Source organism: Lygodium microphyllum, chromosome 23 (assembly GCF_053477565.2).
Source record: "Lygodium microphyllum isolate KBCC chromosome 23, Lygodium_microphyllum_v1.1.10, whole genome shotgun sequence".
NCBI classification, from domain to species: Eukaryota; Viridiplantae; Streptophyta; class Polypodiopsida; order Schizaeales; family Lygodiaceae; genus Lygodium; species Lygodium microphyllum.
Window position 1 is genome coordinate 64405693 of NC_141157.1, and position 12910 is coordinate 64418602.

General features: G+C 39.0%; 1 protein-coding gene across 5 annotated transcripts; it reads left to right on the forward strand.

Moving 5' to 3' along the window:
* Nucleotides 1-5627: 5627 nt before the first annotated feature.
* Nucleotides 5628-7798, forward strand: LOC148016270 (uncharacterized). Of its 5 annotated transcripts, XR_015688128.1 has the most exons (5): nucleotides 5629-5842; nucleotides 5985-6019; nucleotides 6129-7090; nucleotides 7279-7405; nucleotides 7602-7798. XR_015688128.1 is itself a non-coding variant. In XM_087664410.1 (2 exons), the coding sequence occupies exon 1, from the start codon at nucleotides 6373-6375 to the stop codon at nucleotides 7039-7041; it is 669 nt and encodes a 222-aa protein (XP_087520536.1). In that variant the 5' UTR covers nucleotides 5628-6372; the 3' UTR covers nucleotides 7042-7090; nucleotides 7602-7798. The 5 variants fall into 5 exon arrangements, 1 of the variants encoding a protein (XP_087520536.1); XR_015688127.1 differs by lacking the exon at nucleotides 5985-6019; XR_015688129.1 differs by having other exon boundaries at nucleotides 5628-7090; nucleotides 7313-7405.
* Nucleotides 7799-12910: the final 5112 nt, after the last annotated feature.

A 12910-nucleotide genomic window follows, 5' to 3' on the forward strand; every position in this document is an offset into this window, starting at 1 on the left:
CTCTCTCTCTCTCTCTCTCTCTCTCTCTCTCTCTCTCTCTCTCTCTCTCTCTCTCGTATGCTCTCTCTAAATATTATATGAAAATAATAAAAAATGACACTCAATAATCCTCTCTTGGTCGTGGATACCCCTTCTAACATGTATGCTTGATATGAAGGGGCACCAAAGCCACCACAGTGACCCTTAAAAGCTCATCAGTGTCACTGTCACTTCAGTCTTTAGTTTGAGTCTTCATCAACTACTTCTTTCACTTCTTTGAGCTATTAAAAACTTCCATTATTCTCTTTCCAAGATTAGAAAACATCCCCAAGCTAAACATCCATCCATCAGAACACTTACAAAAGTATACAAAAGACACCAAATGTCATATAGAAGCTCAAAAGGTCTACAAAAGGCATAAAGACCACTTCTTGGGTCCACTCAAATGCTATATCGGTAGCTTCTACAAAGGTCTCGCAATCAATGCATAGTTCAATACAAACTGTCGATAGTATCATGTGTGGCCTAAGAAACATTGAACTCCCTTGAAGTTGGTTAGAGGGGGGGAAGGCCTGTAATCACCTTGACTTTAGAAAGTCCATGGCTATCCCATTCTTTGACATGACGTGCCCTAAGATAAAACCATGCTTTACCCAAAATTGGCACTTTAAAGGATTCAATGAGAGACCATATTACTGATACCGTTCAAAGACTATTTGTAGCTTTTCCAAGTGCTCTTTCTAGTTGGTGTGGATACATAATCCTAGGGAGCTTGTCTTGCCTATAGTTGGACCTGTCACCTTGACCCATTTGCATGATTCTTTTTTCGCACTCCATCTCAGTACCATTGTAATCAATAGTAATAAGCAAGGCATGAAAGACCATGGAAAGTATACCGTACTCTTCGAACAACACAACTAGCCACTAGCTACCAAAAGTTAAGGTGTCAATAAGCTCAATTATGCTACATTGTCTTGTCAACATCAGAAATGATGCCTCAACAAACCTTCGTGTGTACTTCTCCTCAACATCGACAATTATGTATGAGCACTCACATAATATCTAAACCACAACCTATACATAGTTTGGGTCCTCAAGTGCAGGCCATTACTCTCAACTTGCTTAAAGTTCGACCTGTCCCCCAAACTAATCAACTTACGTCTTGTGCACACAATAAGAAGACTGGCACCCATATGAGAGGTTTTCAATTGCAAGTATTGACAACTCCAACGAAAGTACCGACAACTCCCCATCACGACTCAACTCTGCACTCTTGTCCTTTCTCATCATGCAAGCCCACCAAAGAGCTGTCATGTGCAGAATCCCCACAAACCAACACCTGTGCCAACCCTCCATGCAATTCCCAACAACGAACAGCCCTATCCCCAACTCCAACAACCCAACCACCAGCCACCTAGGCCAACAACATGCCCCCAATGACCCTCATCCGCACCACCACCAAAACTCCTCCAAGGCAAACCATAGATGTCTCTTCTACCCAGGTCTTTTGATGCCAGGAAGCATATTCCACGGTGGATTCCGTGAGGTTTTGCAGTGGATTTCGTAAAATTTTATTATTACTGGGGCTCATACACAAACTGGATTCTTTATGCGAGAAGTCGATGGGGACGCCTATCCTTTTCGGGCGTTTTGTTAATTTTATGTGTACATGGGTGATTCCATAGCGGGTGATTCCGCAAAATACATATTTAAATTAATAAAAGTTTATGATTTTAGAGTGCGCACTCGTAATAAATTAAGGTTAGGATTGATTTTTAACCAATTTATTTATGTAGCTGAAGATTGCTAGGTATTCACTTTTGTCGGTTTAATTGTATTATTTTTCTAACAATTGTGAATGCTTCAGTTGATGTGTAGAGCGAGCAGCGGTGGTATTGGGAAGCATTGAAGGATAGCGTGTATTCAAATTTAAAATCTTTGATGGGCGCGTATCTTAGGCATGGCGCCTATATTTTATTGTGCTTATTTATCAAAGCACTTGATATTTATTTATTATTTGATGGGCGTATATCTTAGGCATGGGCCTATAATTTGTTGCGCTTATTTATCAAAGCACTTGATATTTATTTATCATCAATCTTTGATGGGCGCATATCTTAGGCATGGCGCCTATATTTTGTCTCACTTATTTATCAAAGTACTTGATATTTATTTATTATTTTTGTATGCGCATGGGCGCACGATTTAAATACTTATATTGGACATTGTATTTGGGTACCGCCTGACTTCTTGGGCACCCATTAGCTTTAATTATTTATTGGCACAAAAGCAAACTCAAAAGCTAAAGCGTGCTATTTTGTAATTTGGGCCATTATTTGAGCTTGAAGATGAATAATATATTAAATATATGCTTTGTGAAGCGCTCACACAAGGCATGGGGGGAGATTGCACCCAATTGGTCTCTTGTTCATGTCGTGCAAGCTTTATTCATTGATTTGTGTGTAAAAAGTAGAGTTCTTTAATTCTTGGGGACCTTCTGACGCTCACTATACGGGCATACGACGACCGATCTGTGCACCATCTTTGATGCATGCCAAAGCCTGCTACCTACGATGGTGAGTGCCATGGGATTGGCACTCGTCTAGGAGGGGGGTAATGTTAACCCTCAAACGAACAAGGTGAAAAATTCGAAAAATCTAAAGAAGAAGACAAGGTTAAGGAAAAAGTGAAATGAAAGATGAAGGCACACCAAAGAAGAATCTAAAAACACAAGAAGTGCAAAATAGTCCCAAATTAAGGAGAAAGACGCACAAGAAAAAGCACAAGACAATACTTTTGTAAAAGAGCACAAGGCACACCAGGATTTATTCTAAGAGCATTGGGCTCTCACTTGTGCAAATTGTAAAGGTAGATTGGCAGTGGAAAGGAAGCTAGGAAGATAGGAGGACAATGGGAAAAAAGGGCCTAGGCCGCAACCAGCCATGTAAGAAAGGGGATAAGGGGATGATCGCCCAAAAGGGATTTAGGGTTTTGTATATAAAGTTGAAAAGTGAATGAGAAGCTCATTCTTGTATGTGGCTAAAAGTAGCTCTCCTCCTCCTCCTCCTCCTCCTCCTCCTTCTCTTCTTCTTCTTCTTCTTCTTCTTCTTCTTCTTCTTCTTCTTCTTTTTCTTGCTTGCTTGCTTGAGCTTGTGCTTGAGAGAGGGAGTGTGAGGGAGTGAGTGTGTGAGGGTGAGGGATCGTGGTGGAGAAGCTCTCCATCTTCTGCTCTCTTCTCTTCTCTTCTCTTATCTTGCTTGTGGCAATGGAGCTTGGAGCATGGAGCTTGAGGATGGAGCTCTCTTGAAGCTTGCACTTGGATTGTGGAGCTATCAAAGTGCTCGGGAGAGGAGGCAACTCGATCGAGTAGGGAGATAAGCTCACTACACTCGTAGAGATGGATAGCGCATCGGCTATGTGAGAGATAGCCATTAGTGCTCGGCTTGGAACGCTTGAACAATAAGTGGTCCGTGGGTCTTGGTGGTTGGAGCTTGTGCTCGCCTCTACAGGAACAAAGATTAACGTAAAGATAAGTTAAGGAATTTGTTTGAACTTATATGTCAAATGATTGCTTGTTCTATATTCGTGTCTATGCCATAAATTACGCGAACGAATCCTGTTCCCTAGAAGGCTTAATTAATGAAGCTGATTTGAAATGTCACATATAAATGTGATAGGACCTAATTAGATCATTAGAGAACACCTACTGAGGGAAGCGGGTCAGCAAAACCCTCGACGGGTTTGTCCTATAGTAGGGTGGTCTCCCAGAGAACTGGGAGGCTTCTCACAAGGTTTTACTGTCATTCTTAACCTTTAGGTATTGTTAGGTTAAAACCCAATTCATGCCGTTTTAGGGGACCAAAATGGGAATATGCTTTATGGGTAGAGGGGTTGAGCAACGCATCCCTCTCGTTTCCCATTCTCTTTGAACCAAGTGCAGCATGGATCTGCTTCAACTTGGGTATCTCTACGTAAAGTAGGATGTCCAGGACCCACGCTAGAATGCGGTCAGGAGACCTTGACCACTAGGAACTCAAATTTGAAGTCGATCCTAGTGGGTTCGACCGTGAACGTTGCATTGCGAGGCAAACTCAAGAAACCTAGGCAATAGACCCCGTAACATTCTATGGGAGTGCCGGGCGGCGTCGCTTAGATTTGTCTCTCAATGGACCGCTAAAAATGTGCTTGGACAGTTGATAGGCGAGCATGTTACAGTCACAATGTGTGATCGTCCTTCCTTATTCAAATGTCACTGAAAGAACAAAGAATGAAGTCATAGTGATGGGCGCCAACCCCACCGGTACATGTATATAGATACTATCATTGTAAGGAATACACAAACGGTTAGGCACATATGCCTTTACCCCCAACATTTACGAGAGAGAGAGAGAGAGAGAGAGAGAGAGAGAGAGAGAGAGAGAGAGAGAGAGAGAGAGAGAGAGAGAGAGAGAGAGAGATTTTATTTCAATAATCATTTCAAGCATGTAAATTAGAATATGAATTATTGGTTGCATCGTCTAGTTGACTTCTATTAAATTCAGAGCTAATTTTTTAAAGCTTGAACAAATCATTATCTTATATCAAGATTACCCTCTAAGAGAACATTTACCAATATATTTATAATCAAGACATTCCCCAACCTATTTATCATCAAAAACATCATAAGCTACTTTTTTTTTTCTCACATTGTTAGCCTTAGCTAGTATTCAAGAAAAATATTTTGGTAGGAAATCCAAAAACCTTACCCAAAGTAAAGGATGTACACCATCGCATATAATGCACCAAGGCAAAGGTCTTGCATCTACTTTTAGTAATATAATATTACTTTCACATTAGAAGAAAGCCTTAACTCCAAAAGTTTAAGGGATTTTTGAATCAAATTCAATGTAATTTGCCATTTTTATTACTAAAAATGTCTTAAAAGCTTAAGATGTTAGATTTTCTTTTTTAAAAAGGCTTTGTTCAAAAAAATTTCAATGCATTTCATATTAAACCTCGAATTTTCATGAACAATGAGGCCCTTGGCTTAATGTGCAAGAAAAGATAACTTTTGGTAGAAAAAATAGTCATTTAGCTTACAAATTGGAAGGATTTTCAATTAAAATATGTGTATTTTACTATTATCCTACTAAACATTTCGTATAGTTTAATTTTAAATCTTATTCTTTGAATATTGAAGCTTTGAAAATATTGCTATTCATTTTTATATTAAAGCTTGGTGGACATGGGGGCCCTCATGTGACCAAGAAGTGACCTAGCCAGAGGAAGAATACCTCCCTAGAGAAATTTTAGGCTTGTCCCTTTCTTCAAGCAAAGCCCCCACCACACACCAATCATGGAGAGGCTTTGGAGCATTTTGGACAACCACTGTCCATGAGTTAATCAATTAACTAATTAGCACATTAATAAGTTCATCCATTGATCAATTGATTAGTCAATTAATGATTTCATCCCCATCACTTAATTAATCATGAGATCAACCTTCATCAATCAATTAATGAACTAGAAAATTATTTAATAAATAAACAAATTCTTTCACTAATCAATTTATCAATTAGTTAGTGCTGAATTAATTAGTTAATTCATCAATTCATTAAGGCACAAGAGTAAGCCATCACCCCATGGAAACTTACTAAATATGCAAGTGTTGCTGTTATCAGCTTTGCTGGAGATCCCTTGTCTTCCTTTCTCGCACGCTCCGGTATATCTTTACTCTTTCACTCTCTCACGCACCCACATACACATACACTCGGCTCGTGTACAGAGGAATTTGACCACTCTCCTCTCAGACGGACGCATGAGCCGCTGCATCTTCTCCGCCGCCTCCTCCTTCTCCTCCTCCTTCTCCTCCTCCTAAGATCTGGTCTGATTTCGAATCCTTTTCTAATCTTTCGCTTTTGTATGTTTCTCGTCTGTTGTTTCTGTTTCTCGGACATTGATTTGTCCTCTAAACCCTAGATTTTGATTTTGTTTTTTCCCTGTCTATGGCGCTTGATGTGATCTAGATTTTGCGTTGAATGTGAGCCGGATTTTGCCTTGAGTATGAGCTAGAATTTGCGTTTAATGCTATCTGGATTTGTCCTTTAATGTGAGCTAGATTTTGCGTCTGATTTCTGTTTCTGCTACGAACTTATACATGAACCTAATAGATCCTGCTTGAAGCTTGGAGAGGAGCGCTCATTGATCAGGAAGCTCTCAATCGCCTTGAGCTGCAACACGCTTCTTGAATTTGTTTATATTGTGGCTGCTTGTCTCACCCTCGGCATAAGAAGACAGGCAGCAGATTAAACTGCTGAGTGTCTTATTCGCAGCATTTCTGATCTCCGGCCTTCAGGTCCTCGCAGCTCAACTGCACTTCAGATTCATTGCACAAGTGATTTTGAACTTAGGTCAATGGAGCAAGAGGCTTCAGTTCACCTGATGGAAGAGGACAACTTTGGATGGACAATCGTGAGCACAAAGCATCACGATCAGCACGATAAGGTTGAAAGGCCTCTTGTAACAGAACTGGAAGATAGTACTAAAGATGCAGAAGGAGATGACAGTACTAAAGGTGTAGAAGGAGATGGTTTGGACTGCAACACACAAGGTATTGTGCAGTCAGGTCAAGGCGAGAAACAGGCAGGTGATCAAGAAGATTCTGAAGGTGGACATGTGATTTGTGATAAAAAAGATGAAGAGGAGCACAAGGATGGGTATAATGGTGACGATGATGCTGAACATGAAGAACTTGAAAGAGAGGGAGAAGAGGAAGAAGAAGAGGAGGAGGAGGAGGAGGAGGAAGAGGAAGCAGCTCTTAAAGGACGTACCAGTCCTAGAAACTGCTTTACTTGGGAAGCCAAGGAAGCAAACCCATTGTTGGGAAACAAGCAGACCCTCGTGCATCAGGAGACTCAAAAGCACAGTGGCTTGTTGTGGAGGGTTTCTTTAGTTGCTACCCTTGGATTTTTTGGTTGGGTAGTTCTCAATGGTCTCAGTGGCGGCATGGGTAAGAATTTTCGCTGCCTGAAACTCCATCCTTGCAACATTAAGGAAGGGGAAGTTGTTCTGAATCCCATGTAACGGCTTGTTGCCCCTGTTTATGAACAGAAGGAACGGCTTCTCCTATGAGGTAAAGATGGTCTTTATCCGTCTCTTGCCACTTGGGACTCAGTTTTCTGTTAATTGCATTTGCATGATGAAGAGCGTGTTGTTAATTGAATCTGAGTTCGGTATGGTCAGGTCTGCTTGTTGCTTTTGGTTGTTTTATGCTTCTAATGTGCTACGTATATATATATATATATATATATGATTTTGTAGGTTGTACAAAGACTGACATATATGCGCCATGTAGAGTTGGATTATCCAGGTTGTATAGAGACTGATATATACAAAGTCCACATTCTGGTTTAAACGATTGGCAGAGGAAGCCAATTGTATGGATTAAGTAGGTATCAGTGATTGATTATGTCGATTATTAGAATAGCTTGATAGTAAGAATGTTGGTGGTCCACTCCTGAATCTTATTTTGTTTATTGAATCTTACTCGTTATAGAAGTTATTAAAGCTTTCAATTTCTGCAGTCATCTATCAAATCCGTGAAAGTAGTCACAGATGCTTACTACTGTTTGTCGTTTTTGCAGGCATTTATTCAATCGCAAGGGGAAGTTGTGCATTGTGCTATGGCACGGTGATTTCTCTCTTGGCCATTTGCGTTACTGTAGGCCTTTTTTGTCACTAATATATGTACATAAATTCTGTACAGCTTGGGATTCCATTGGTACTTGTATTCACTTGTTATCATGGAAAGGTGGAGAATCACATAAGACTAGAAATTGTTCATCTTGCTTTACGTATGACAAAGTGCTAACATAAACATAGAACGGTAATTGTCCCAAACAAAATATGGTTAAGATGCGTAGTTGCAAAATTTGAATGCAGTTCAAATTTTAACAGTTCTTCAAAGTCTTGAAATATGGTAAGATAGAAGGAAGTTTTAACATGGCAAGTGAAGTAAGATTTAAGTTTAATCTCAGCTACTAGTCAAACTGTGTGGTATGATGGCATATTGTGGGATGCATAACTGGCTGCGAATCTATTTAGTGCTGTAGAAAGCATGAAGTTAGTGCTGTAGCAAGTGCCCTTTTTTGGTTATTTGGTCAAAGCTGTGTGACATGTCCAATGGTTTCATTCTCTCTGTTGATATTTATTGTTGCACACATTATGGTCTTGGTTATATCTTCCCTGCATATCAGAGCAGATTGTTGGGTGGTCTCTGTGAGTTGCATAACATATCAGTCATTGGGAGGTTAGAGGTTTGGAGTCCCACGAAAAGGGCAATCAAGGTTTGAATTAGGACATCATTAGTGAGTGGTGGGAATCATTATTTGTGATCTCGAGTGCATCCTTGTATTGAACTATTGTTGTTAAGTGATTTGCTCAATATTTCAACTGGTTGACTAGTGGCTCATTTCATCCCCTTTGAATCTCTCACATGAGGGATTTAAGGATCCCATATCTCTAGTACTTAATTACATGAGATTAAAATTTTGTGGGATTTGAACAACCTTCATGAAGTGCTTGTTGTGCCTACTAGGAATGGTTATATGCTAATGAGCCTAAGTTAAAATGCAAATGTTGTGTGCCCTAGTAGCAAATTTGTGTGGTGTGCACTAAATTGAAGTTGTGCATGCCATAGCATTGATGTGTTGTAGTGATTAGGTGTGCCTTGTGTGAAGGGGTGATGTTTTTTGCCTATCTCCTATGTACTTGGATGTGTGCTAGCTAGAAAAAGTGCCCGTGTGTACTTAATGTTGTGTAGAAGTGGGTAAGTGGGTGGATTTCTAGGTAGATTTATGAGCACATGAACAATACTTTGTAAGCAATGGTGTAGATGGGTGAATAATGTGCAAAGTCGCAAGCACATGTGAATGAGGGCTCAAGTGTGTGTGTGCATGCATGGTATCTTTTTCCATGTGCTTGAGCCTCACTAAATGTGGTTGAATAATGTACAACACTTTGTCCTCTAGTGTTCTCATCTTAATGTGGATGAGTGTAATGCAATATGCACAAGTGCCTTAAAATTGCATGTGCATGAATGGTTATCTTTGCAATGTGTTCACATTCCTCATAAGTGTATATGTATGAGTACTATAAAGGGGTGTCAACAAGCATGAAAGAGAATGTGCAAGAGTGCTATAGTGTTTGTGTTGAGGTGCTCAAAGCAATGTGACTAGGTGCAAAAACGAAAATGGAGTGCTCTAAAGTGTTAAAATGCCACGTGACCAAGTGGTTGCATTACTATGTGACTAAATGGTAAAATACAATGTGTGAATGAGCACCATGTGTTTTGTGTTTGCACGTGGTTTGTGGTTGTGTGCATGCCATGTGGTCAAGAGCTAGATGAGTAGGCGCATAAAGATGCTTGTGATGAGATGAGTGGATTAGATGTAGTATGCTGGAGCACTAAAGGAATCGCGAGCCTAAGTGATGTTGAATGTGGTCAAGTGTGCATAGTGTAAGGAGTTGTTGCTTTAGACAAGTGGTGCCACATGAGACCGGCAATCATGTAGAAGTTGAGATAGTTGGCATATGGCATATATCAGTTATATTCATAGTGCAATTCCATCACTATGGGAATGGTTGATGTTATGAGAGATGCATATGGACCATTCAAGAAGTAGTACCACCACATCAATGATTTTGCAAAAGACGTATGCAACAAATTTATTTGATGTGAGATAAATACCTCATCACGTTGCTTGATTCCTCCACATCTGCACTTGCAAAGCCTCTCTAAAAGGCATAAAAGGTTTGATTTGACTTTCCTCAAACCTTTCTGCAGCCCTATAAAGCACAATGCCCTTACCTTTGTTTTCCACCTAAGGGTTAAAGTTGTGTTTTTTGGCAATTTTTGGGGCTTGCGAGTCTTGCAATTTTTTCATTCAATCAAGGCATAACTAATCTGTTTATTGGCAATATGCATCTACAAATTGCAACAATGTCATAAGAGTACTTTAGCAAGAAGAGTTTAAGATTTGTGTTTTGCATGTGTTGTTTTTTAAGTTTTCTTACAGGTTTGAGTTTATGTTTTGGGTTTTCTCCTAGTCTGACTTAAATCTTTTCAATCTCAACTAACAAATCAAGTCCTTCCAATTTGGCCTTTCTAAATTAGTCATGTATTTTTTAGTTTGTAATTGTGTGGACGACCATCGATTCAATCCATATTCAAGTAGATAAGTCTTCTATTTTGCCATGGAAGGAATATTAGTGGTTGGATTGTCTTTTGCTTCGTCTATTACGCAGAACCAAGTTGTTGGACTAACACACAATAGTTAGGACATCGAATGGAGTTTTATTGTTTTTACAAGTTGCAGCAACTTTGATCCTCCCTCTCCCACAGTCTTCTCAACACTTCAAGCTCTTAAGCAACCATGCATCCTTCCTTCCTTACCAAAGAAAGCAAAGAACAAAAGACTAGCTTATTGAGGTGTTATGATGAACTCGCAAACTTAACTTCCTGTGTTGTAGTTTGAAAGCTTGAAGGCTCAAAAATGGTTTCATAATCCAAGTGCTATAATTCAATATCTTTGCTTCTTTGCATTCACCACTAAATATGTTCACATTGAAAGAGAGAGGAGAAGATGGAGAAGAGCTTCATCTCACCAAATTCTTTACTCTCTCACAATCTCACCACCCTATGCACAACCTTAAAGACTTATTTGCAAGATGGGAGGAAGAAGAAGAAAAAAGATGATGGGGGTTTGTACTATCCCTAGTTCCTCTCTCAATAATGGTGATGCAAGACAAGATGGTAGAATAGAAGAAGAAAGTAGTTGTTTAAAGATTGCATTAACAAAGCTTCAACAATGTAGATGCTTACAATTGAGACTTCCCACCCTTATATAGACCAAAATTAGGGTTAGGGTTTGCATCCCATTTTGCATTTTAGGGTTTTCACCACTTTTTGGATATCCTACCACTTTGTGAGCTCTTGGTTAGTCTTGCTCTAATTAATGCTATTATAGTTATATTTTCATGGCCACAATCCACACAATCTATTGTGGATTGCCAAATACATCCAAAATAATGCATGGAATCTCCAAAGGATAATAGTCCTCTAAAAAATAAAATTGGCACCTGTGCTTTGACTTTGCTTTGACTTCATTCAACTTTGCCTTCACAATTACTATTAACCTGTAAATAATTGCCTTAACTTCATTCGACTTTTCCTTCACAAATACTATTAACAAAGTAAATAACTACATGAGATGTTGCCTTTAGATCCCCTTAGACCCTTTTGAGTTATTTCCAATGTTAAGTTGGTTGATGCATGGCCCTTGAGAGGATATGATCTACAAAGCTTGAAACATGTACGTATAATTAAGTATTAGATTTTAGGAATTGTCTCCATTTTCTTTGCTTGCTTTGTGAATATTGTATGAGAGGGTGAGGGTTCTTTGCTTGCTTTGTGAATATTGTATGAGTGGATTCCAACTATAGGTTTTGAGCTAGGGGAATGGGAATTGGATTGTAGTTAAGCATGTGATATTTGAATAGTAAATCTTCTAAGTATACATGTTCTAATACCAAAGTGTTGTGGATAAGTCAATTTCTATTTTTAGACATTAATGCATTAGGTCATAGGTGGTGATAGTGAACTAATGGGATATGAGAGGTTTGTTTTTAGCCATCAATATAATAGAGTTCGTTAACCATGGGATATCAATAACAAATGCCAAGAGGAATGAGAGTATTTCCTTCAATTAAGATGTAGATGGCATGATCATTACCAAGACTCACAACCATGATGGAGCAAGTAAGAATGGATTTGTTGGTGCCATTGTTTGGAAGCATGTCCACACATGGTGTTATGGGGGAAGCATACATTATATGAATTTTGATGATTCTCAAAATAGTTGGCATGGCTCATCTAGAAATTTTCTTTGAAGTGACCATGTAAAAGAGGAATCTCAATATTTTTGTAACGCATAAGGAGATTGAATCAAGCAACAAAGGAAACAAAAACCCTAAAGAAAATCATAGATTGTACGGATGAGAAGGTTATGTTGTAGTCTTGTCTAGAAACTTCTTCAAAATCCTCTTGCAATTAAATAAGCTTTGTATTTATCCATTGATCCATCTAGCTTCAATTTCCTTCTTGAAGCCTATTTGCAGCTAATAACATAATTCCTAAGAGAAAGAAAGACTAAACTCCATCTTTATTGTGCATTAGGGCTCAATAATCTACTCGTATTGCATCCAACTATTTATCATCTTGAAGAAATAGGGCTTGTTCAACTCCTCGGTGGTTTAGATCTTTAGAAGCCATGTTGTTTTTAGTTTCCTCGTAGCCATATTAGTAAATAGAGGGGAAAAGAGACTAGAGATTGACATTGGAGCTCTCAAAAGTAGATTGAACTTTGCCATCATATGAACCTTCATGAGAGAGTATGGTGACTATCTTAGAAGAGGATTGTAGTGAGGGTGGTCGTAGCATGTTAGTAATGAGCATTACAGGTGGGGGGGTGTTCCTTGTTGCAAAAGGCATGACAATCATGCATATAAAGTGACAAGGGGGAGGTGTAAAAAATGTGGGCTTTTGGGTGTTTGTGATGTTCTTGAGGTGTGCATTAATAAGAAACCATTCACATCATGTGCATTGAATGGGTATCTCAAAAAACCCATTCCTTACATGTTATAGGGCAATGAAACAACCCCTTTACTCATGCTTTCAACATTAAAAAACCCTTTTACTTACATGTAAGGTAATTAAACAACCCCTTGTCTTGAAGAAACATATGGTTTTTTTTTTCAAAATGCAATTAAAAAGCCCCTTTTGTAAACATAAGCTTGTAAATTTTCCCAAATTTTATCGACTAATATAACCCTTATACCAATCACATGTGGGACACTTACATTCTTTGAGGTGCACCCTTGAGGTGACTGTGTT